The sequence below is a fragment of the Arvicola amphibius genome, chromosome 6 (assembly GCF_903992535.2).
Source record: "Arvicola amphibius chromosome 6, mArvAmp1.2, whole genome shotgun sequence".
Taxonomy (NCBI): Eukaryota; Metazoa; Chordata; class Mammalia; order Rodentia; family Cricetidae; genus Arvicola; species Arvicola amphibius.
In genome coordinates this window covers 8,179,314-8,203,522 of record NC_052052.2, presented here as the reverse complement: position 1 = coordinate 8,203,522, position 24,209 = coordinate 8,179,314, and the positions used below count along the sequence as shown (strand labels likewise).

Genomic DNA, 24,209 nt, shown 5'->3' with positions numbered 1-24,209 from the left:
GGGGTGCCGGAACCCCACCTGTATGTAAACCCCAAACCAGGCTGGATTTACTGAAAACATTTATTACAACAAATGTCAAGGCCGGCTTGATGGGTTTGCCGGAGGCTGTAGGGCAGGGGCTTCTGGGACTGGGGACCCGACGTTGGCAGAGGTGGACAGATGGCTGTCAGAGAAAGTCTACCAACGGATGGATTTCTGCATCCAAAGAAGGGTGTCTTCCGCCCATCACTACAGCATCTTCAGGCGGAGGTCTGGCTGGGGCGGGGTTCTTGGCTGTCCTGTGGCTGATAATGATGCTGCTGTTGGTGACGCGGGGCCCGTACCAGCCTTTCCAGAACTGGGTGTCCTGGCCTCCATGTTGAAAGAGGATGTGTCGGACCCCTGGAGGATAATCCGAGAAGGTATGGGAGACCTGGGGAGGAGGAGAAAAGCAGCCATTGAGACTGGGGAGGAGGAATGTGGTACTGCATTCATTCCTCCACAGCCTGACCCTGGGGAAAGAGTGGCGGAGCAGGCAGGCGGGGTCTCACCTCCTTCCAAGTGGCGTCATTCCACTGCTCGATGGTCACAGGTGGAGGCTCAAAGGAAGCCAAAATGATGTAGTCGGCCGAGGCCAACTGTACCCGAATGTGATAGGTGCAGCCACAGTCTGCTCTGGGGGCAAACCTAGGGAGGATAGAGCAAGAGGGTGGGCACCCCTGCTTCCGAAGGCTGGCTTTGGGGACAGCTCCCATCTGTAAGTACCCCCCTGTCCATGACTGCTAGCAGGCTCTGCACTCCCTGTGTCCAGAGGTATTTATCTACATGTTTCCTCAGTTTTCCCATCCAAGAAAAGGGTGTGAGCTTGAAAACCAAAATGGCCTTTTATGAAGATGTTGTCTTTCCAAGTCTGTCACCATATGGTACAGTAGATGGGAACCTGTGCAATGGCCCGCTTAGAGTTTGCTCCATTATCCCCAGGGGATTGGCCCCCAGAGTCTTGTGCCAGTGACTATAGACGCAGAGGGGGAACTTGGGAAAGGGCAGTAGGGAAGGGTCGAGGCTGGAGCTTAGCAGTGGAGAGCATGACAGCCTGAGACAGGTCTGGGCTCCATCCACAGCACAAAGAAATCAATATAAGATGGAGTAACCAGAGGGGAGGGGTGGGAGGCACTGCATAAGAAGGCTGTGAGCTGCCACAAAATTTAGGGAGCACCAGAGTCCGGGGGTCCCAGGACAGTTAGCTCATCGGAGGCCTCATGTCACAATGGCTTGGCTGGAGGGAAGACACAGGGTGGGGACAAAGGCTACTCACCAGTCTTTAATGACAATGTCGGGCCGGAAGGTGTCCATCAGCTCCTCCCCGTAGCCCTCAGCTTTGAGGTCCACCACCTGGGACTTGAGGCACATGCTGGGGACAGAGGACAAGACTTGCATTGCCAGTGTGCTAAACAGGGTCCTTCCTTGCCAGGCAGATGGCTCAAGGGGCTCTCCATCCCCCACCGGACAGACCCTGGCTGAAACTCCTCAGGTCTATATGAGGGAAATGGGGCAGTGTTTGATCCCATGGGGCAGTGAACTTAGTGGTGGGTTGCTGGCAGTCAGAGAGAAGGTTTCAGGTAACCAGGAGCTCACTGAACTAAAGCCGTGAGCAGAAGCCAACTACACACTACTCTCCACAAAGTTCACTGCCCCTGGACCCTTATTTGGGACCCCACTTATCCTGGCAGTTGGCAGGGTCCCCCCAACTCTCTGCCCCCAGCATGACCTCCTCCAGCCTCCCAACCTCTTCCACATCATTGCTTACCCATAAGAAGTAACGAAATACTTCTTGACCCTGGGGTCAGGAAAGTTTGTGCCATGTGCGCCAGGGAGGCTCTCCACCTTCCACTCATCCCCGCCATTGTAGTCTAACCGCCATGATCCCATGTTCTCTGGAGAAAATGAAGCGTAGGTGAGATTCCCTTCAAACTCTGCCAGCCCTGAGGTACACACATTGAGGCCCATTCTGGTCCTGGAAGACTTCAAGGGGTTATGGATTAATCAGCTTGCTTCTCCTGGAGGGTACGCAGCAGCCATGGATAGCACCCCACCAGTCCAAGAGCATCCTCTGTGCCCTGGGTCCCCTGCATCACCTCTGACTTCAGTCTCACCCCTTTCTACTCTGCCCCAGACAACAGGACAGAGAATTCTGAGCTAAATCTCACTTCCCATATTGCCACGGGGCCCCCACAACCACATTCCATCCTTACAGACTATGATCACGAGGAGTCTGTGATGGAGCAAACCTTAGGACTGATGGGAGTTCCTCCCAGTGTGGCTGCTTACCTGGCCATTGGCTTTCCTAGGTTTTTTAGGAGGACGAGGCCCTGTTTAGCTGTGTGACCCAGATCCTAGGGGCCAAAGGAACCCACTGTTCCGACACCGACACCGTTAGATACCCTTTTCCTGGGCAAGTGCCAAGATGGCACATTGGTGTCCCCTGGGCTAGTAGCTGCAGGAGTCCTGTGCAGGAGGGACCTCCAGGAATGGGGTCAGATCCAGGGACCCCCCCCCCCCCAGCCCTTCAAGCTAAGCATAGCAGAACTTGAACAGCACCAGGGACCAGGTGAGCTCTGCCATTCCACTAGCCATCCCCCATGAACTCACATTGTTTTCATGTATTCTAGGGGGCTTCCCAACATAGAACCAAAAGAGTGAGAGAATTCGAGGTGCTGGGAGATTTAAGCAAGGCTAGACATGGGGGCCACATAAAAGGCAAAGAGTGGCTTGGTGAGGTGTCCTGAGCTGAGCTGGCAGCCTGGCTGGGCAGCTTCTGAGTGGAATCTGGACCAAGTAGGGAGATCGAATGTCTGAGGCACGGCCTGTGAGTCTGGACTGGCCTGAGCCTTGGTCATCCTCCGAGGATGGCCATTCTGAGCGCTAAGTCAAGCGACATTTCAGGGCCCAAAGTACTCTACAGTGTAGACAGCCACTCCCCACTGTTTGTCTGACCTTCCAGAATCATAGCAGGGAAAATATGCCAGACATTCTAAGTGTACAGACAAGGCCTCTTCCTTCTTCCAGAGTCCATGTAGCCCTAGCTGTCCTGGAACACTTTGTAGATCAGTTTAGCCTTGAATTTACAGAGATCCGTCTGCCTCTGCCTCCCTAGTGCTGGGATTAAAGGTGTTCACCGCCACAGCTGGCTCAGGTAAGGGTGCTTGCTGGCAAGCCTGAGTTGAATCCCAAGGATCCGCATGGGTCCCTCAGTCGGCCCTCTGACTGCCACATGCCCTCATCCCCCCAATCATGGACACTGAATAATTTAATAGATGAAGGGGCTAGGCAGGTCTGAGGCCCGAACAGCAAGGAACCAGAGCGCGGTAAGTGTTGGGGACATGGGAACATTGCAGGCAGTGTGGCGGATCAAGCACAAAGGGCCCCGAGGTTCAGGAAAGTAGACAACAGGCTCTCGCGGCAGCCTGGCCTTTACGACCCCCGCCCCCCAAGCCCACCTTCAGCACACGGGTTCCGAAGGAGGTTCCTCTGCAGGCTGCACAGGAAATAGAAAATCTTCCAGTCTTCCACGGGCTCTTCCCAGTCCTCGGTGATGAAGCCGTCTTGCAGGCTCTTGCGCTTCCATAGCGTCACCACATCGATGAGGTCTCGCCAGAGGCTGCAGACCAGGCGGCAGTTACATAGCAGCTGGCGGGCCGGGACGTGGGTGAACAGCTCCAGCAGAATGTTCTCTGGCAGCTCGTTGATGTTGACCATGGTGGCGACAGGAAGCTCTGCTTCCAGGCCTGGGAGTGGTAGAGGATGGCAGTGGCGGTGAGCCCCGAGCAGAAGATCCGAAAGGACTGACTCCTCCCCTCCCAAGGTTCTAGAGCTTGCTAGGCCCGTCTTCCTCTGACCCGAAGTCCTTAGAGGAAGCACTTATAGGGTGGGGATGGGGCGGGGTCCTTGAGATCGCAGGGACCCTGCCACCCGCCTTTGGCAAAGGGAGACACGAATGACGTACCGGACCGGGCGTCTTGCGCTCCAGGTATCAATGAGTCTGCTTGGGCTGGGGTGGGATGGGCTGGGGTGGGGGGTGGCACACGCCTTTAATTCCAGCACTGGGGGAGGGGCGGGGCAGAGGCGGATGGATCTTTGAGTTCGAGGACAGCCTGGTCTAACAAGAGCTAGTTCCAGGATAGGCTCCAAAGCTACAGAGAAACCCTGTCTCGAAAAAAACAACAAAAAAGTCTGCTTGGGATACTCGGATTCTAGGTCAGCTCAGCCTGGGCTGTTTTTCAAAAATCGCGACGAGAACATTATGCTTTTGCAGTGCTAGGGATGGAACCTAAGGCCTCGTGCACACCACTGAACTGTATCCCCGGCCTTGAGCCTAGCAGTTCTAAGCCAGTTTAGGCAGCAGAACAAGGCCTCATCTCCAAAAAAGGACAAAAACCCAAACACAACAACCACAAAAAAAACAAGATTCTTAAACGCCCCCCCGCCCCCCACTGAAAAATAATGGTTTAGGAGCGGGGTCTGGTGGTGAATTTTTGTAATTCCAGCACTTGGGAAGTGGCAGAAAGAGGATCCAAGGTTTCTAAGTCAGCCTGGATTACTGGAAACTGTCCGTAACCCCTCACCCCAAACGGCTTTGTTTTATATCCAGTTGGCCCCTTGACCCGGAAAGAGTCTTCCAGGGCCACTCCACAGTTCCTTAAGTTTTCCGTAGTCCTGACGTCACTGCAGTAAAACCTGGTGTTAAGGCCCAGGTGCTGATATGTTGCCTTGGGCGATACGTGATTGGCAGGCCAGAATGGGGGCGTGTCTGTAAACTCCAGGTCATTCCGCCCCCTCACCTGTCCCAGGGGCGGGCTGAATCGGGCTCTAAGCTGTCACTCAAATAAGCACAGCTGCCTAAACCTGGGGAAAACGCTTTTCCAACTACTTTCCGGGAAACAGAAACTCCCAGGAAGCTGGTGGTTTTGTGTGGGCCCCTTTCCCAGAACACGGGAGGGCGCGCGCACGCTGGCTCCTGCCCTGGGGGAGTGATTACCACGGAGGGGAGGAAAGGACCTCAAGGGATCTGGGCCCTATTTAAATGCTTAGCTAGAGGGGCAGCTTCCAGGGGCTGGGGAGATGGCTCAGACTTTAAGATCACTGGCTGCTCTTTCAGGGGAACCGGGTTCAATTCCCAGCACCCACATGACAGTTCACAACTGCCTGAAACTCAAGTTCCAGATCTAACACCAATGCACATAAAATTAAAGAAGAAAAAGGTGATAAGAGAGGCAGGGTACAGACTGTGATACGGTCTTCCAAATGCTTACCATTTTAAAAAAAGTGTCAAAATTATAAATAAATAAATGAAGATCCGTGGTGACACACCCTCATGGTCCTAGATAACTCAGCGGGAATTTTGAAATTTTCAGCCCAGCCCCAATTTATTCCCTGTCTCAAAATAAAAAGTAAAAGTAAACAGGGCTGGGAATGCGTCATTTGGCGCATGCTTGCCTAGCAGGAACAAGTACTTCGCAGGAAGAGGCAGGAAGACCAGAAACGTCTCCCCCTCAAAGGGGGAGTTGCCGGGTGGTAGCTTGCTTATCTAACACTTGGGAGGCCCCAAGTTCCTCAGAAGCAACCGACAAAAAACCAGGTAAAACTATGTGGATTACAAGACTTTGCCAAACTCCTGATCGCTGCCTAGTCACTGGCGCAGAGTGGGGACCTCCCACTGCCGTGGCCCTGGTGGCAATTCCGCCCCAATGACACCTTCACCCGCAACAAGCCACCTTGCAAAGGAGATGGCAGTGCCCCTGATGTCCCTGGGTGGAAAAATCCACGCCGGGCTCTTGCCGGCTCACGCGCGGGCGTCCCTCCTTGGCGCCTGAAGCCCTCTGCACCAAGGAGAAGCCGGTGTCGCCACCGTTCCGGACACTCGAGTACGGATCGCAGGCCCAGCGTCCCGGCGCCGGACTCGAGGACGCCGGTCGCGCCTAGCCGGAGCCTCCCCGCGAGCGCGTGACCTCCGTCTCCGCCCCCCACCCCCGTCTGCCCTCCCCGATCCCCGTTGCCCCACCCGGCCGCGACCTGGGCACCGGGCGGCCGCAGCTCTGCGGGGCCTTGGGCCTGCACCTTGGCGACGAGCTCCTCGGTCGCCTCGCCCCGCCCCGGCCCGGCCCCCCACTCGCGTCACGCACCGAGTAGCGGCTCTCCGCGTCGGTGCGAAGATGAGCTCGGGGTCCTAGGGGCCCTCGCCACGCTGCTGCTTTCCGGGCTTCGGTCTCCCCCTCCAGGCGACAGGCGGCTCAACAGCCTGCTCCCACTTGGCTCCGGCTTCCTTCTCCTGCGAAGGAAGCGCTACCTAGAATCTAATCCCTACGCCAGCCACCATTTATCCGCCCCCGCCCTCACTCACTCGGAGGGCCGTTGTTCGATTTCCGGCTTTTTTGTTGTTGTTGTTGTTGTTTGTTGGTGTTTTGAAACAAGGTCTTTCTACTTGGCCCTGGCTGTCCAGGAAGTCACTCTGTAGATCAGACTGGCTTTGAACTCACAGAGATCCGGGTGGGATTAAAGGCGTGCGCCACCACCTGGTGTCCAGGTTCTTTCTGGTTTTGAGTGATCCTGAGAACAAAAACGTTTTCTGGTCCTAGTCAAAATTAACTCAAACGTTTATCAAGTGCCTATCTGAGGCGATCATCAGGGCTTGTGAAAGGAGAGTACAGCCCAAGGGGACGTCACTAATTCTGGTCAACGCAGGCGACTGGTCCACCCCAGCTCACCCCCATCTATTTTATTGTTGAGTGAGATAATTAACTCCCGGGTATTGAGCACCTACTGTATGCTGTGCTCAATGTAAATCAGTAAGGCTCTGGGCAGGGGAACAACAGTAGTGGATCCTGGCACAGCCTGCTTGGGCTGCACAGAGAAATTCGCTGCGATTGCCCCGAAGGCAAGAGGCCTGTAGCACTGAGGGCTCTCCCTTTTGAGCTAAGGCCTGCCATGACCACATCCCGAAATGGTCAGCCCCTCTCTGTAGCATGGGCAGCAGCGACACCCCTGCCTCTTTAGGGACAGGCAGGACTGTCCATGAACCCACCCTTCCCTCCAAAGCCACAGGGCACAAGGAGGCTGGGAAACATTTTATTTGGCTGTGCGGTAGGAGGGATGGAGTGGATGGAGCTGGGGTCAGGGGACAGTGTGGGAATGGAAGCTCCAACAGTTGGGGCTTGGACATCTCCAAGCCATAGAGAACTTGGCCAGGTCCTTCTGCTCTGTTTCTCCATTCCAGCCCCCAGAATCCGGGTCTATCCCCCTCCCCATCCTGATTGGGATTCCTCTGGGTCCTCTTGGGGGCCCAGACTCATTGGTGCCCACCTGACTTTCTGGGATTTGCTGGCAACAAGGACAGTCTGACCCTACCTGCCTATCTGGTACCAGTTCTGACTTCCATGCCAAAGCAAGGAGGACACCCAGAACAAAATCTACAATTGACAGCCAGGCTGAAGTCTGGTCCGCAGAGCAAGCTTCCACCGCAGACTGTCCCCCAGTGTCTGCATCGTCAAAGGCAGTTCCCAAACCTGTCCGATACCTTGCCTGTCCCTGCTCTAAGGGTCCTGAAGGAATAAAAGGTCGAAGGTACAGACAGATCTGGGCAAGCATCCGAGCTTGGGGATCTCTCTGTTGTAACTACGGAAACTCTTATATCCACCTAACCTCAGGTACTGCACCCCTTAGAGCGGTCACCTTGCCGGAGCTCTGGCCTCTGGAGAGAGGAGTGTGGCCCAGACCCTAGAAGCTTTACAGAAACAGCTAGGGGACAAAGACAGGTCTGGGAGTGCCTGGCTTCTACCCTCCCCCTTCCCAAGCCTGGCCCTTTCTGACAGCTGTTTACCAATTAGGGTTCAGAGGATTGGGACTCAGGGGGCATCAGGGCAGCGGAGGTCCGATGACGATGCTGCTGTTGGTGACTCTCGGGCCGTACCAGCCGGCCCAGTAATGAGTGTCCACGCCTCCGTGCTGAAACCAGATGTAGCGGACGCCGGGAGGATAGTTGGAGAATGTGTGTGAAACCTGGGGTGCAGACAGAAGGAGGGGAACCGTCAGGGACTTCTATGTAAGACCTGTCTCAAAGAACAAAGCCAGGGGATGGAAGAGATGGCTCTGAGTTTAAGAGCATTGGTTGCTCTTTCAGAGGACCAGGATATGATTCCCGGATTATATTCTACATGGCAGCTCATAACTCCAGTTCCAGGAGATCTGTCACCCCTCCTGGCCTCCTAGGCACATAGGCAAAATACATATACACATAAGATGAAGGTAAATATTTAAAAAAAAACAAGAAAAAAAACAGAGCTGGGGATGTAGATTCATTGAAAGTGCTTATGTAGCATGTGCGAAGCCTGGGATTCTGTTCCCAGCACCATGATGGCACAGCCTCTAATTCCAGCACTCAGGAGGCAAAGGCTGGAGGATCAGAAGGTCATCTGTGGCTACGTATTACCTTAGAGGCCCTCCTGGGATACCTGAGACCCTGTCAGAAAAGGATAAAAGAGTTGAAGCTGTAGCTCAGTGAAGTGCTCTCCCGGAAGAGTAAAATGCATAAAGACCCGTGCTCAATCCTCAGTATAAACCAGGTGGTGGCAAACACCTGTGATCTTAGCACTTGGGGGGCAGAGGCAGGAGGAGCCCGAGCTCAAGGCTGTCTTCTGCTATATAGTAGTTTGAGACCAGTATGGGCTCTATAAGATCCTGTATCAGATAAATCAAAGCACAAGTAAAAATAAAATTAGAATCAACATTTCTCAGCTTAGAAAGGGCTGGATTTTACTCAAGGTTCAACTGGCCAAGGACTTGTTGTTACATAAGGGCTTGGCTCACCTGCACTTTTGTTAATAAATCTTTACTGGAACAGGACCCACTTGCTGTCTAAAGCTGCTTTCTCACAGCGGCAGCAGAGCTGAAATGTTAGTCTTTATGTTTGGGTATCTGTGCTTGTATGTTTGTGCATGTGAGTGCAGTATCCCCAGAGGCCAGAAGAGGGCGCTGGCGCTGGCGTTACAGGTAATTGTGAGACACCTGATATGGTGTTGGCAACCAAACAAAAAAACGCTCTCGCTCTCGCTCTCGCTCTCGCTCTCGCTCTCGCTCTTCCAAAGCCAGGTTGACTTGAACTCACAGCGATCCACCTGCCTCTGCCTCCCAAGTGCTGGGATTAAAGGTTTGTGCAATTAAAGGCAATGCGAGCGCAAGCACTCTTTTTGTTTGTTTTTTGGTTTTTCGAGACAGGGTTTCCCTGTAGTTTCTAGAGCCTGTCCTGGAACTAGCTCTTGTAAACCAGGCTGGCCTCGAACTCAGAGATCCGCCTGCCTCTGCCTCCCGAGTGCTGGGATTAAAGGCGTGGGCCACCACCGCCCGGTCTTAAATAACTTTTAAAATGACATTTAGCTGGGTGGTGGTGGCGCACGCCTTTAATTCCAGCACTCGGGAGGCAGAGGCAGGCGGATCTCTGAGTTCGAGGCCAGCCTGGTCTACAAGAGCTAGTTCCAGGACAGGCTCCAAAGCTACAGAGAAACTCTGTCTCGAAAAACCAAAAGAAAGAAAAAGAAAAGAAAATACATTAAACAAGAAACAAACAGCTCTATTTTAGCACCAGGTCTCTACAGCCTAGGCAGGCCTGGGGTGCACTACAAAATTCATGCTGGCTAGGAATAGTGGTGTTCACCTTTAATCCCAGCACTCAGGAGCCGGAGGCAGGAGGATCTCTGTGAGTTCTGGGTCAGCCTGATCTACAGTATGAGTTCTACAACAGCCAGAACTACCTAGAGACAGTCTGTCTGTCTGAAAACAACACAACACTCAAACTGGCTTGGAATGACAGGGATGTCCCTGCCTCAGACTCTTTTTTTTTTTTTTTTGACAGGGTTTCTCTGTGTAGCTTTGGAGTCTGTCCTGAAACTCACACTATAGACCAGGCTGGCCTCGAACTCACAGAGATCTGCCTACCTCTGCCTCCCAAGTGCTGGGATTAAAGGCGAGTGCCACTGCCCCCTGCCTCAGTCTCTTAAGTACACTAGTATCACAGGCTTACATCACCGCACCAGGATTTGTATCTGGCCTCAGTGGTAGAGCGCTTGCCTAGCATGTGTGAGGTCTTAGGCTCTATATCTAATCCCACCAAATAATGAAAAGGAAGACAGCATGTAAGACCATGGCGGTCTTCTCAGTAGATGGTGGACAGGTCCAGACAGACCCACCATTCGCTAAAATCCAGCTAAACTCAAGATATATTTGATAAACCCATTGCCCACTATAAAAAATATTCTAAGGAGAGTGCTGGTGAGGGCAGATGCTCCTAGATTTCCTGTGGGGTCACATTCCCATTGTAAAGTAAAATTTACGCTGGAGGCGGGGGTGGGGTGGGGGTTGGTGAGATGGCTCTGTGACTAAGAGCACTGGCTACCATCAGGGTTCAATTCCCAGCACCCACACAATACAACACCGTGACTCACAATCTCCTGTAACTCTAGTTCCATGGGATCTGACACCCTCTTTTGGCCTTCTTGGGTACTGCATGCATGTGGCCCACAAACAGGCAAACCACCCATACACAGAAAATATAAATAAATAAATCACAAAAGTTGGGGACTCTTGTAGGGATGCTAGATATTACTATGGCAGTCACAGGTTCTGCGTGTTTCCTTTCTCTTCCTCTTTTAGGTAGCACATGCTGCTCTAGATGTTGTTATATATGGCCTCCTAATCCCCTGCATCCACTCCTCAAGTGTTGGGATTCAGGCATGAGCCACCGTACTTGGCCCTGAACATTTCATTTTTTTTTCTGTGATACTGGGGTTGAGTCAGCACATGCTAGGTGGGCACTCCACCCTGAGTGTTATCCTCAGCCCTCCTTTCTCACTGGTTCCAGTTTTGGAACAAGGCCTCCCTAAGTTGCCAGACTAGCCTTTACCCATGGCTGCCTCAGTTTCTCAGCACTGAGCATTCCTGGTGGCACAGCCTTCTTTCTTTCTTTCTATCTATCTATCTATCTATCTATCTATCTATCTATCTATCTATCTATCTATCTATCTATCTATCTTTATATTCATATTTATTTACTTATTTATTTTGGTGTTTTGAGATAGAGTTTCTCAGTGTAACCTTAGCTGTCCTGGAACTTGCTCTCTAGACAAGGCTGGCTCGAACTCACTGAGATCCGCCTGCCTCTGCCTCCCGAGGGCTGTGGATTAAAGGCATGCACCACCACCACCACCACACGGCGTCTTTATTTATTTTTATCGCATATATTTTAGATTTCACTTTATCTTATGTGTGTGAATGTTTGCCAGTGTGTATGTATAGGAACTATTTATGTGCTTGTCACCTGCAGAGGACTGAAGAGGGGATTGATTTCCTGCAACTGGAGTTAACAGATGGTTTGAGTCTCCATATGGGTGCTGGGATTTGAACCTGGGTTCTCTGCAAGAGCCACTGTGATGGGAACTGCCAACTGCCGAGAGCATGTCTTCAGGCCCGGTTATTTATTTAGAACTGGGGATGGGCCAGGGCCTCGTGTATGTTGGGCAACCAGTCCTCCACTGAGACACCCTTTGAGAAAATTTTTTTTGAGTTGAGGCTTTCCTGGTCTCCCATCCCCGATGGCTAAGCTGGAAGCTTCCTCTTATTTCTCTGCGGAAACAAGGAAGGCCGAGGTTTAGAGGAGCAGAAACCCAGGTGAGAGACGGCTGAGTTTGGGTCTGCGTCCTGGTCCCTGTGGGGTCCCTGCCCACATACCTCCCTCCACTTGGCGTCGCTCTTCTGCTGGATCGTCACCGGGTCTGGCTGGAAGGTCCCCAGAGGTGCGTGCGCCGACGACAGGAGCTGAACGCACAGTTGGTACTTGGACCCGCAGTCTGGCCTGGCTGCGAACCTGCGGGTAGAATGAGGAAGGGCCCCTGAGGACCTGGGAGATGGGGGGCAGGGCAGGGGTGGGGCGCCTGGGCGGCAGGCCCCTCCCCAGACCCTCGCCCCATCACTCACCAGTCTTTGACCTCGATGTCCGGTCGAGTGGTGTCCATCAACTCCTCCCAATACCCTTCAGCCTTGAGGTCCACCACCTGGGACTTGAGGCAGGTGCTGGGTCAGGGAGGAGGAGGGGCTGGAGTTCAGCACGGGACTCCGATGTTAGGGCTTGGGCTCCCCCCACCCAAAGGCCCTAGATCTTACTAATAGGAAGTCACGAAGTATTTCTTGACCTGGTCATTGGGGAATTCCTTCCGCTGGTCTTTGGAGAGATCTTCCACCTTCCATTCATCTCCTCCGTTCACGTCCAGGCTCCAGAACTCAAATCCCTCTGTGGGGAGAGCAGAATCTACCATGCAGGAGACCTCTCAGGGAACCTTCTCCAAGTACTGCTTCCTCTCAGAGGTGGGAGGTCCCAGCTGCCCTCCAGCCCTGTGCTTTGGCATGGTAGGTGGCACATTAGTGCCTCCTCTGTGTTCTGGGCATACGGAAGGGGCGTCCGTTAATTGAGAATCCTGGGACCCCAGCAGTGACAGAGAGCGCTCTGGCAGACAGACTTGCCTCTTTCTCAACTCCAGCAGACATGGGCTGTGTGGCCATGGGCACATTACTTTCCTTCTCTGAGCCTTGGTCCTCTTGTTAGCTAGAATCAAGCACAGAGGCACACACCTGCCATCCCAGTAGCCCGAGGCAGAAGGATATCTGTGAGTTCAAGGCCAGTCTAAGCTACGTACTGAGTACCAGGTCAGACAGGGCTACATTGCAAGATAGCAAGACCCTGTCTCAAAAAAGCAAACGTAAGGCTGGCAAAATGCCTCATAGGGTAGAAGCACTCGCCAACAAGCCTGATGACGTGAAGTGGACACCTCCCAATCCCACGTGGTGGAAGGAGAAAACTGACTTTCACACGTGCAGCCGTAGCACGCACGGCTCTCCCCACCCCACACACCTAACACATAAGTAAATGTCAAAAGAGAAGGCTCTGGGTGCCCTAATCCCTGAGGCTTTGGGCCTCAGGCTGTCCCTATCGCATGGTTTTTGTGTTTCTATTTTTGTGTTTGTTTGTTTTGAGACAGGGTTTTTCTGTAGCTTTGGAGCCTGTCCTGGAACTTACTCTGTAGACCAGGCTGGCCTCAAACTTACAGCACAGAGATCCGCCTGCCTCTGCCTCCCAAGTGCTGGGATTAAAGGTGTGCGCCACCACCTCCTGGCTCTGACCTCTTCTTGGAACCACAGTGCAAAAGAGACTTTATCCCTAGGCAAGATTCCTTCTGGGACAGTCCCCATGGGCCTAACCTGGTCTATAAGTGAGGACAACAGACTGTGGCTTCCACTTTTGTCTTTGGCATAGTCTGGTCCAATTGGCCACCATTTCTTTTCCTAGGAAAGGTTTTAGGAGAGGCTACCGTCAAACTCATGACCCTTCTTCTGCTTGTCTCCCCAGTGCTGGGATTCTAGTGTTAGCACCATTATAAACAGCAACAATCGGTTTGTTTGGAGAGAGTCTCAGGTAGCCCAGACTGGCTTCTAACGGATGATCTTGAACTCCCTACGGTGGGTGTCAGCATACCCAGCTGATAAATAATCTATAACAAACAGTACCCTTGGCCTCAGTCTACCCATTTGAAAAGCGGGTATATTAATAGTTCCTACTTTTTTTTTTTTTTTTTTTTTTTTTTGGTTTTTCAAGACAGGGTTTCTCTGCAGCTTTTTTAGAGCCTGTCCTGGACCTAGCTCTTGTAGACCAGGCTGGCCTCGAACTCACAGAGATCCGCCTGCCTCTGCCTCCCGAGTGCTGGGATTAAAGGCGTGCGCCACCACCGCCCGGCCCAATAGTTCCTACTTCTAAGAATTATTGTGAGAGGAATAAAGGCCATAATGTATAGTCAAAGGGCTCACAACCAGTGTTCAGGACATGGCCACTGGCCACCTTACAGAGTGTGTGTCCTGTCAAAGCAGATACTGTCTACACCCACCTTCCGCACATGGGTTGTGAAGGAGGTTCCTTCGGAGGCTTCGCAGGAAGTAGAAGATCTTCCAGTCAGCCACAGGCTGGTCCCAGTCCTCGGTGATGAAGCCCTCTCGAAGGCACTTGCGCTTCCAGAGGGTCACCAGGTCAATGAGGTCTCGCCAGAGGCTGCAGACAGGTCGGCAGCGCAGCAGCAGCTGGCGGGCAGGGACGTGGGTGAACAGCTCCAGGAGAATGTTCTCCGGCAGCTCGTTGATGTTGCCCACAGCCATGGCAGCGGCTCCTGGCCTGCTCCTGTGGGTGTTCGAGAACTGCGCTAGATACCCAGCCTTCTCCCTGGCACTGGGCATTTCCAGCACTCAGGGAGAGAGAGAGTCCTAACTCAGCTGGCACGGGCTCTCTCCAGTCACTGGCTGCGCTGGCGACCTTCAGTTTCCTCTGTAGCAAACAGGGCAGGAATGGTACTTCCCTCCAGGAGCAGGGGCAGCTCAACGTGCGTGGGCTAGGGAATCTCTCAGGAAATGGTGAGCTCTGATCTCCCCCAACCCGACTCTTAAGGACAGCTCTGTGGCGACCAAGGAGCTACCCAAGGTCACACAAACAGGAGAGGAGGGGAAAGCAGCTCCGGCCCTTTCTGAAGGCAGAGCCAGCCATTTTCAATAGGCCGGCAGTCTTTTAAGAAGAGGACAACAATGGGAGGCCTTGTGAGCTCCGGTCTGCCACTCTTCATCCTCTCCCATCCCCCCAGGGGGAAAAGGCAAGAGATGATGAGAGGGGTTATCACTGTCTCAGGACCCGTCACGGAGTACAAAAGGCTCAGTGACGTTCTCAAGATCTCAGAGAACCTGACCCGCTTACCTGAAACTGGGGAAAGGTGGGCGGGTGGACAGGAGCCTTCCTATCTCCCTCCCGCACCCCGGTGGTTGGGCTCCAGCCGGAAGCTGCCCTCCCCCGCCCAGGGCCCCGGCAGTCTCGCATTTCTTACGCGTGGCCCTAAAATGCGCTAACGGCTCAAGATGAGATTCAGACCTCTGAGCACCGATGGCGTCCCCAGCCCAGGTCCTCGAGGTCTCACAGTGCAGTGGGGGGTAAGCCCCGAGGTCTGGGCCTTAAAGGCGCTGGGCCTCCAGGATCGCAGAACGGCACCCGCCCTCGCCACCGCTAGATCCCTGCCCACTGCGTATCCGTCCCCGCGCTGCGTGCTCCACCTCCCGCGGTCACCTGCGACCGGGAGAGCTGTGCAATCCCGCCAGGCAGTGAGGCTGTACTGACTGGGCCTGCGTGGCCGAGGATTACAGACCTGCCCAGGACACGCCAATCCTCCCCCGGCCGGGGCGCTCAGTGCCCCCTCCTTTGGTCACCTGCGCCTTGTTGTGTTGCGTGACCGGTCCTGGCCATAGAGCAGAACCCAGAAGACGGCCCCGCCCACCGCTCAGCAGACCCCGCCCCAACCCCGCCCCACAACATTGGTCCCTCTTCCTCCCCGTTCTCCTAGTCACCCTCGTTTAGCCGCGCTGCGCCGTACCCCCAGTTCTTGGAGCTGAGCCATCCGCGACAATGGTGGCCCGGGGTGCGACCCGTCCACTGTTGGGAATACCACGCCCCCGCCCCGCCCCATTTCTCCTGTCACCCGCCTTTGATCGGCTGCACTACAACGCTGGGTCTTGGAACAGCGCCTTTCTTGCCAATGCTGACCCAGGATGCGGCCCGCCCACTGCCCTCAAGGCCCCGCCCACATTTTCTCCAAGCTCCGCCTTACCCGCACTCCGGAAACGTGCCCCCTCCGCAGCGTAGGAAAATTACCTGGGGGGCGGGAAGTCTCTGATACCCCCAAACTCATTTGGCCTGGCACCCGCACCCTCTCCTCCCCAGATGCCCGACCCCTGGTGTCCTTCCGCAGTCACCCTCCAGGCGCACCGGGAGCCCACCCATCCCGTGGGTTTCCCTCCCCAGTACCCGGCTCCTCCTGGAAGCCGCACCTTGGGCTCCGGGGGCGCGGGGCTCCCGGCCCCCAGCGTGGGGTCAGAGGCTGGGCGGGGCGCGCGGGGCCTTTAAGAGGCGCAGTGGCACGGACCAGGCTGACGCGGGCATCTCCAGGACTCGCCACCCGCAGCGCTCGGGTTCCTCTCTGTCGACGGTGCCGCAGCGATGGATGGAGATGGTGATCCAGGTAGCCGTAGCCGGCCCCACTCGATCGCGCCAGACCGGGGAGACCGGGAGGACGAGCGCCCCAGACGGCGCTCAAACTTTCGCGACAGCAAAACCCCGGAGACAGTCTAGGGAGCAGTTTTCTGCTTGGTGTCTTGGTGTGGAGGGAGGAGGACGCCTGGGTCTCCAAAATGGCATCGGAGGACTCTGGCATCCCAGGTTCCAGACCTCCTCGGGTTTGAGAGCCGGGTTCTTGCAAGCTTTCGTTTCCATCAACTTCTTCCATTTGCTAGTTCTGCCGGCCCTCCCTTTCTCATGAGCCTCCGGACTCCCCGCCGGGTCCTGGGCTTACCAGCCTCACTTTTTATCCATACCATATTTCTGCGGGACTCCCTCCTTTGGAGGGGCCGCCTTGTGTCGGGTTAGTGGGCTGCTCCATGGGGACCAAGCTAGTGGTGGGTAGTAGGTAGTTGGGCTGCTTTTGGCGGATGCTCTGGGTCCTCAAGGATTGTCCAGTCATCTTTTTTGGCACCAAAGACCCCACTCTTTTCCCCTTCCAGCTCCCTGCTGGGCCTGTAGGGGGTTGTTTGCTGAGTCAGGCTGGAAAGCTGCCTGCCATTACCCCCACCCCTTCCTCACAAACCACTCTTTAGGAGAGGCAAGGCCCTCTAAGGTGGCCAAGCCATCTTCCAACTCCCAATTCTCCACCAACATCATCTACAGGGCCCCAGAATAGGCTCCTGTTTTTCGCCTAGGGCCCAGGAAGTCCCTGGACTCAGGGGCCCAATCTAGGTGAGTGAGTCAGCGTGGGGTCAGCATCCAGGGTTAGATAACTTTCCTACAGCAACAATGTGGCGAGTTGTGTGCAAGAGAGCAGAGTGGGGGGGGGCTGTAATCGGATCTGGGGCCTCAATGCCAGGCCTAGGGGCCAGGAGAGAGGACTGGGTGAGGTGCATCTTTCCGGGGAGCATCAGGTATCCGCTGAGGCCAGGGCAGGGCTGGGGTGGTGGTGGAGAGGTGAGGACATTGGGTCCAGCTCTCCAGAGAGCTGTGGAATACAGGATGGACAGGCCGTTTCCCTCACTGCTTGATAATGCCCGGTGCCAACAGAGGAGTAAAGCCCTACATATAAAAAAAGGGGCAAAAAAAAAAAATCCTAGAAATGCAGGGAAAGTGGTGTGTGTGTGTGTGTGTGTGTGTGTGTGTGTAAGATTCACCATGGCTGATGGAGAACTCTGTGTGTTCTAAAGAAAGAGGGTAAATCCTGATTCAGCTTTCCAGTGGGGACAGTGTGAGGATTGCTCGCTGCATCATATCAGAGGTTTGGGGAATAGGCCACCTGTCCCCTCCCCGCCACGGGCCTGCTCCCCAACTGCTCTGGATTTTCAGGGCTCAGTCTTCAGGAACTCTGAGAGAAGTGACCTCCATTCCCCTGGGGGTGGCTGGGTCCCCTCCCCACTGGCCCTCTCTCCTTCAGAGATACCAGGTACTCAGTGTCTGCTTACTCAAGGCTTCCAGGCCCAGATGAGGCGGGCTCAGATCCAAGCGATACCTAGCTGCCCACACCGTCCTGGGTGTGCAGTGAACTGACCTCAAGAACACAACCTGAGAGATACTGCTTCCTTCCTGGGGCCTTGCCCCACCATGGGGTTCTGACTGTAGCAAGAGTGGCTGTGCCTGTACCCTGCCCCTCTGTGGGGGAGGGGGTGAATATCAGTATAAATTTGATGGTCTAGCACAATGCCGACTCCATTTCACAGATGAGGAGGCTGAGGGTCAGGGATGGGAAAGGGGGCACCCTTCCCCCATCACCCAGTACCTATCCCCCCACTGTATACAACATTGGCTGGCTGGGGACAGTCTGATCACTAGCTCATTCTCTCCATTCTGAGTCCTTGGGTCTTCTCCCCTAATACTGCCAGTGGGACCTACACCAATTCACTTCACACCTTCAAACCTGAGCATTTTCACCCACAGTATCAAAACCAAGATCAGAATACTAATGCAACAAATTCTTTTTTGCTTGCTTTGTTTTTGTTTTTTGTTTTGTTTTGTTTTTCCAGATAGGGTTTCTCTGTGTAGTTATGGCTGTTCTGGAACTCACACTGTAGACCAGGCTGGCCTCGAACTCACAGAGATCCGCTTGTCTCTGCTTCAAGTATTGTCTCTGGGATTCAAGAATGCTGGGATTAAAGGCGTGCGCCACCACTGCTTGGCTCAAAAACATTCTTTTGGTAACACCGCGGCTGTTAAAGCTGGCTCTTGTGACGGACCAAATGGGTTCAAACATAGACTCCAAGTACTTACAAGTTGTGTGGTTCTGGACCTTGTCACCGCCCTGTCCCTTCGTAAAATAGATGGTTTGAAGATTTAGGAAGTAATTCAGATGCTTCCAGCAGTACCTCATGCTTGCTAAGTGCTGATAAAATACAGTAGCTCCCCACTCCACATGGGGGGTTAGGCACCAGAAGAAAGCAGTGTCTCCCAAGCCATGTTGTGATAAGTCCATTATACACAGACATTGTGAATGCCTTTGGTGTGGGCTGGGAGAGGGTGTGCTAAAGGCATATCCAGGAAGGATTCCCGGAGGAGGCAAGGACCAGAGGTCTGGGAGGGTACTTAGGAGAACTGACCCACAAGTACAAGATCATCAGTAACCCCAGATATTTGTGGGTGCCTACTAGCCCTGTGGGGGAAGCTGCAGCTGAAGCAATTCTTCTGGTTTAGGCGGAGTGTCTTTGGCTCTACCTTCTTGGGGTTCCTCCCTGGGCACAGTTTAGGGCCACAAAACTCTAACTCACTCTCTCTCTCTCTCTCTCTCTCTCTCTCTCTCTCTCTCTCTCTCTCTCCTCTCGTCCTCTCTCTCTCTCTCTCTCTCTCTCTCTCTCTCTCTCTCTCTGTGTGTGTGTGTGTGTGTGAGTGAGTGACAGTGAGACAGGATTTAACTACTAGTCCTTCTTAGAACTCTCTATGTAGACCAGAGATATACTTGTCTGTGCCTCCTAAGTGCTGGGATTATAGGCCAATGCCAGCAAATCCCCGCTAAGAACTTCTGGCCCCCTGCCGTGGTTGCCTCAGAGTAGAACGCGGAGGGGGACAGTTTGGGAGTCACAGCTTCCCCTTGCTCCCCGGTCCTCAGAGAATGGGAGCCACCCCGAAGAGGTGAGCCCAGAGGAGCAGCCAGAGGAGGCGGGAGCCGAGGCGAGTGCAGAGGAGGAGCAGCCCCGGGAGGAGGAGGAGGAGGAGGAGGAAGAGGCCGAGGCAGTCGAGTACCTGGCCCAGTTGCCGGAGCCGCTGCTGCTGCGCGTGCTGGCCGAGCTGCCAGCCTCGGAGCTGGTGCAGGCCTGCCGCCTGGTGTGCCTGCGCTGGAAGGAGCTGGTGGACGGCGCCCCACTGTGGCTGCTCAAGTGCCAGCAGGAGGGGCTGGTGCCCGAGGGTTGCGCAGATGATGAGCGGGACCACTGGCAACAGTTCTACTTTTTGAGCAAGAGGAGGCGCAACCTGCTGCGTAATCCGTGCGGGGAAGGTGAGGGCCACACACCGGAGTGCTCATTGTCCCCTCTAGAAAACAGCCCTTGGTGCCAGCCCACTTCAAGGTTAAACGAGATGAAACACGGTGTAATGCCTGGCCTAGAACAACCCCCTGCTCCAGGGGAAGCCTTCCCAGGGTATCCACTCTCAGTGAACTGCGGGTGGATAGGCCCAGTAGACTCTGGGTTCGGGGAGGGGGTAGAATGAGGAAGTGCCTACAGTCCCATTGTTCATCCTCTGCCCACTGAGACCTTGAGAAGTACCCACACCCATTCTGCCTCCCACTGCCAAGGCAAGAGCCAGCCCTGCCACAGCCTCAAGTAGGGGCTCTGTGACCAGGGTGAGACTCTTGTGTCCCCACAGAGGACTTGGAGGGCTGGTGTGACGTGGAGCACGGTGGGGACGGCTGGAGGGTGGAGGAACTGCCTGGAGACAGTGGGGTGGAATTTACCCAAGATGACAGCGTTAAGAAGTACTTCGCCTCCTCCTTCGAGTAAGGAGAAGGGGCAAGGGAGAGGGGGAGAGGGAGGGGGAAGCAGGGGCCTGCGGGATCCTGATGCCTCTTCCCCCAGGTGGTGTCGCAAAGCGCAGGTCATTGATCTGCAGGCCGAGGGCTACTGGGAGGAGCTGCTGGACACCACCCAGCCCGCCATCGTGGTGAAGGACTGGTGAGCGGCTGTGGAGGGGCGGGGTCAGGACTAAAGGGAAGGGAGAATGGTCGTGTGCCACACTTCAGTGTTGGGGCCACGTGGCCTACAGGTCCGCAAGGGTTGGAAACGTGTAGAAATCTATTTCCTGCCTTGAGTTTAAAATGTTAGCGAATGTGTGCGCGCTCACCCTCGCTTAAAGCAAGGCTTACACCCTACATGTATATACATATACATATACAGTCCCAACTCTGTGCGTGTGAAGGTCCTGACAATAGGTACCCCCTAGCATGGTTTTGGCTCTGGGGCCCAGTTCCCTCTTCTCTATGGCCGCAGCTTCCTTATCTGTGCAATGGGAACACTGGGGGACACTGTTCGGGCATGGATGCTGGGCTGGGCAGAGGAGATCTCTGGCAGAGTGAGGCTCAGCAGATGAGGCCTGCGCCCCGCCACTCCGCTGCAGGTACTCGGGCCGCACGGATGCCGGCAGCCTGTATGAGCTCACCGTGAGGCTGCTGTCGGAGCACGAAGATGTGCTGGCGGAGTTCAACACCGGGCAGGTGGCAGTGCCGGAGGACGGCAGCTGGATGGAGGTGATCCTGCAGAGTCGGGGGCGGGGCCGTGGCGAGGACATCCTGGGTGGAAGCTCCGCCCACAGATCTCCGGCGCAGAGAGGGTGGTCCCGGGCTCGTGGAGCCAGCGCCAAGTACAGGCCGCAATCAGAGCCAGGGCCGGGGCGCTGCGCCCGCGTGGGGTGACAGGGACAGCCTCAGACCTCTGAGACTGACGCAATACCCTTCATCCCCAGATCTCCCACACCTTCACCGACTACGGGCCAGGCGTCCGCTTTGTCCGCTTCGAGCACGGAGGGCAGGACTCGGTCTACTGGAAGGGCTGGTTCGGGGCCCGGGTGACCAACAGTAGCGTGTGGGTGGAACCCTGAGCGACCCCCACCCCCAGCCGCCCTCTAGGGGCAGAAGCCTGGGGTAGAAAGGCCTTAATTTAGTTGGTAGCATCCTCACCTGCCTCGTCCACGCCTTGCACCTGCCTCTCCCCCGCCCCTTCCTCCAGCCTGGTCCCAGCGGGAGAGAAGGATTTGTTGCTTTATTGTGGGATGGCTTTCATTTGCGTCTCCACGGCAGTCGCTTCTAGAATGTACGATCCGAGGGGGATTGGGGCTGCTGCAGGATCCCGAGCATCTAGCATTGTGCCTGCCTCAAAGTGGGCACGCAATAAATATTTGCCCAAAGAAGGAGATAATGGAAGTGCAGATGAATGGACGTCTCCCCGTCTCCACCGCTGTCTCCCGAGGGCCTCTGGCCTGGCCTGGAAAAGTACTTGGTGACAGTCCAGCCGCTCGGGTTTCCAGGGGCTCTTGGGTTGGTATGGGGCCAGCTGGGCCTGGGCAGGCCTGCGGACAAAGGCTAGGATTGTGAGACCAAGGAGGGACTGGCTGAGCCTGGCGCCTGAGGACATCCTAGCTGCCCAGAATCCACAACAGGGATTGGTAAGGGAGGTGGGGTGCCTGCCCTTAGACCCCTCTTGGCCCAGAAGTTAGGCTGTGACTACTGCGTTGTCCCTCACCCATCTCTGGAGCTGTTTTGTGGGGGCCCCACCACGTTTGGTTATTGGTTATACACACTCTCTCTCTCTCCCCTCTCTCTCTCTCTCTCTCTCTCTCTCTCTCTCTCTCTCTCTCTCTCTCTCTCTCTCTCTCTCTCTCTCTCTCTCTCTCTCTCTCTCTCTCTCTCTCTCTCTCTCTCTGTGTGTGTGTGCGCGCGCGTGCTTGGCTACTCTTTTCATTCCTGCTTCGCATTAACCTTCCTGGACAGGACAGGTTGGTCTTGTCTAGAAGCTGGCCCCATGCTGGGGGGCAGGCAGTGGGAAGGGTGTGTCAGGCTGTGTGTTTAAGCTGCTTGCTTTCTGGCATCTCAGCCCCTTCTGAGAAGGCTCTGTGGGGTGACGACAGTTTTTGTCACCTTGTTCTGCTTTCAGTCCGAGGTTTAGTTCCACCTACTGGTGAGGTGGGGCAGCCGCCAAGCTGGGCCATGCCTTGGTGTCTCCATTCTGACACCTATTCCTTCCTCCAAAATACCGGGGCTGTAACCCAGAGCTCCACGGGCCTTGAAGTGAAAACATTCTGTCCCTCGAAGAGTCAGCAGACTGCCACAGCAGTGAACCCTGACATGTCTTTAGGCCTCCTGTCTAATTGCTGCAAAGGCTCCGCCACGGGGCTTTGTCAGTCAGACAGGGAAGACACACTTTGACCCCACAACGATATGTGTGTGTCTGTCACATGTGTTTCGGTGCCCCCATAGAAGAAGATCTTAGATTGCCTGGATTGGAATTACAGGCGTTTGTGAGCTGCCCAACGTGGGTGCTGGGGTCTGAAAGTGGGTCCCCTGGAAGGACAGTCAGCACATGCTCTTAACCTCTGAGCGGTCTCTCCAGTCCCACACTGCTCTCTCCAGCTCTCCCACTCAGCCCAGCCCTTTCTAGGGGATTCCCAAGTCTGTGGGGAAGGCAGGGCTCACCCTACCACAGTTGCTAATCACAAAGGAAGCAGTTGGTGGTCTTGGGTCCGGCATAGCGGAAGGAGACAGGAACTGGTGAGCTCCTGGTCTGAAATGGATGATTAGTAGGGAGCAGCTTTAGGGTGGAGTTCTTATGCGCGCACGTGTGTGTGTGTGTGTGTGTGTGTGTGTGTGTGTAGGAGGGAGCAATGGCTTCTCAAGGAGCAGAAACCCATAGGAGAGACCTGAGGAGTAGGGCAAAGGGCGCCCCAAACTGTAGTGACAGTTAAATTCAGTAGTTCAGGGAGACTATTTGCCTGACTGAGATGTGGGGGTCAGGTGGGGGCACAGGGCTCTTGATGTCTACTTAGAGATGAGCAGAGATTGCCACAATGAAGAAGCAGAACCAGGAGAGGCCCTGGCGTGTCTGATGGCGAACCGCTACATTATTCCCTCTGTGCTGCAGAAGGAACCCATAGCCTCCCGCACGCTGGACGAGTGCTTTAACCACTGAACTACACCCCAGTCCCCAGCCTCCCCCATGCTGGACGAGTAGTCTAACTAACCACTGAACTACACCCCCAGCCCACAGTCTCCCCCATGCTGGATGAGTGCTCTAACTACTGAACTATATACCCCCAGCTCTCTTGACACTTTTTAATTTTGAGACCGAGTTTTCCTAGTTGCCCTGACTGGCCTTGAACTCATTCTGTAGCCCAGGCTAACAATGAACCCACTATGTAGCCCAGGCTGCCCTTGAATGTGTTATCCTTCTGCCTCAGCCTTCCCAGTAGCTAGGATTACAGGCCTACAAAATGTGTGCTCCTGTCTCTAGACACACGGCTTCCCTGGATCCTGGGAGAGAGGCAGGGAGAGGAGAAATTGGGGAGAGGAGGAGGCTCCATCCCCACATTCACTGACTGAAGCTGTGACTCCCAAACTGTCCCCCTCCACGCCCTGCTCTGGGGCAACCATGGTAGGGGCCAGAAGTTCTTAGCCGGAACTTGCTGGCATTGGCCTATAATCCCAGCACTGACAGACAAATGCATCTCTGTGAGTATGAGGCCAGCCTGGTCTCCGTAGAGAGTTAGTTAAATCCGGCCAAGCAGGCAGCCTCTGCTCGGATACACGCTGGAGGAGAAGAAGCACTGTCACACACGACCAGATGAAGGCAACTGCCAACACTAGGTGGCGCTCTCCCCACACACCAGGCACCTTTAAGAGCTTGGCCTGTGTCACATACTGAGTTATAATAACCTCATATGTGGGCAACTATGTGGGGTGCCTCATATGTGGGGTGGGTAATTAGTTTCTCTTAATGTCCGGGCATGGTGGTGTATATCTTTAATCTGAGCACTCTGGAGGCAGAGGCAGGTAGATCTCTGTGAGTCTGATCTACATAGGACAGCCTGGGCTATACAG

General features: G+C 54.8%; 3 protein-coding genes across 8 annotated transcripts; 1 reads left to right on the top strand and 2 right to left on the bottom strand.

Moving 5' to 3' along the window:
• Window positions 1-42: 42 nt before the first annotated feature.
• On the bottom strand, window positions 43-6,502 carry LOC119816380 (F-box only protein 6-like). 4 transcript variants are annotated; one of them, XM_038332966.1, is made up of 7 exons: window positions 6,377-6,502; window positions 6,159-6,304; window positions 3,477-3,764; window positions 1,787-1,913; window positions 1,295-1,390; window positions 531-666; window positions 43-412 (listed from the first exon to the last, which is right to left on the bottom strand). In XM_038332966.1, the coding sequence occupies exons 3-7, from the start codon at window positions 3,733-3,735 to the stop codon at window positions 167-169; spliced, it is 864 nt and encodes a 287-aa protein (XP_038188894.1). In that variant the 5' UTR covers window positions 3,736-3,764; window positions 6,159-6,304; window positions 6,377-6,502; the 3' UTR covers window positions 43-166. The 4 variants fall into 4 exon arrangements, with proteins under 4 accessions (XP_038188894.1, XP_038188895.1, XP_038188893.1 ...); XM_038332967.1 differs by lacking the exon at window positions 6,377-6,502 and having other exon boundaries at window positions 6,159-6,310; XM_038332965.1 differs by lacking the exons at window positions 6,159-6,304; window positions 6,377-6,502 and adding an exon at window positions 6,049-6,134.
• A 583-nt stretch (window positions 6,503-7,085) lies between these two features.
• Window positions 7,086-15,239, bottom strand: LOC119816381 (F-box only protein 44). 3 transcript variants are annotated; one of them, XM_038332968.1, is made up of 6 exons: window positions 14,978-15,236; window positions 13,956-14,242; window positions 12,184-12,310; window positions 11,998-12,093; window positions 11,752-11,887; window positions 7,086-8,031 (listed from the first exon to the last, which is right to left on the bottom strand). In XM_038332968.1, the coding sequence occupies exons 2-6, from the start codon at window positions 14,218-14,220 to the stop codon at window positions 7,888-7,890; spliced, it is 768 nt and encodes a 255-aa protein (XP_038188896.1). In that variant the 5' UTR covers window positions 14,221-14,242; window positions 14,978-15,236; the 3' UTR covers window positions 7,086-7,887. The 3 variants fall into 3 exon arrangements, with proteins under 3 accessions (XP_038188896.1, XP_038188897.1, XP_038188898.1); XM_038332970.1 differs by lacking the exon at window positions 7,086-8,031 and adding an exon at window positions 11,225-11,646 and having other exon boundaries at window positions 14,978-15,239; XM_038332969.1 differs by lacking the exon at window positions 11,998-12,093 and having other exon boundaries at window positions 12,213-12,310; window positions 14,978-15,239.
• A 756-nt stretch (window positions 15,240-15,995) lies between these two features.
• On the top strand, window positions 15,996-21,526 carry Fbxo2 (F-box protein 2). The gene is made up of 6 exons (XM_038335157.1): window positions 15,996-16,118; window positions 19,236-19,622; window positions 19,991-20,120; window positions 20,200-20,295; window positions 20,738-20,867; window positions 21,083-21,526. Exons 1-6 carry the CDS (start codon window positions 16,097-16,099, stop codon window positions 21,215-21,217), a joined length of 900 nt encoding a protein of 299 aa, XP_038191085.1. The 5' UTR covers window positions 15,996-16,096; the 3' UTR covers window positions 21,218-21,526.
• The last annotated feature ends 2,683 nt before the right edge of the window (window positions 21,527-24,209 follow it).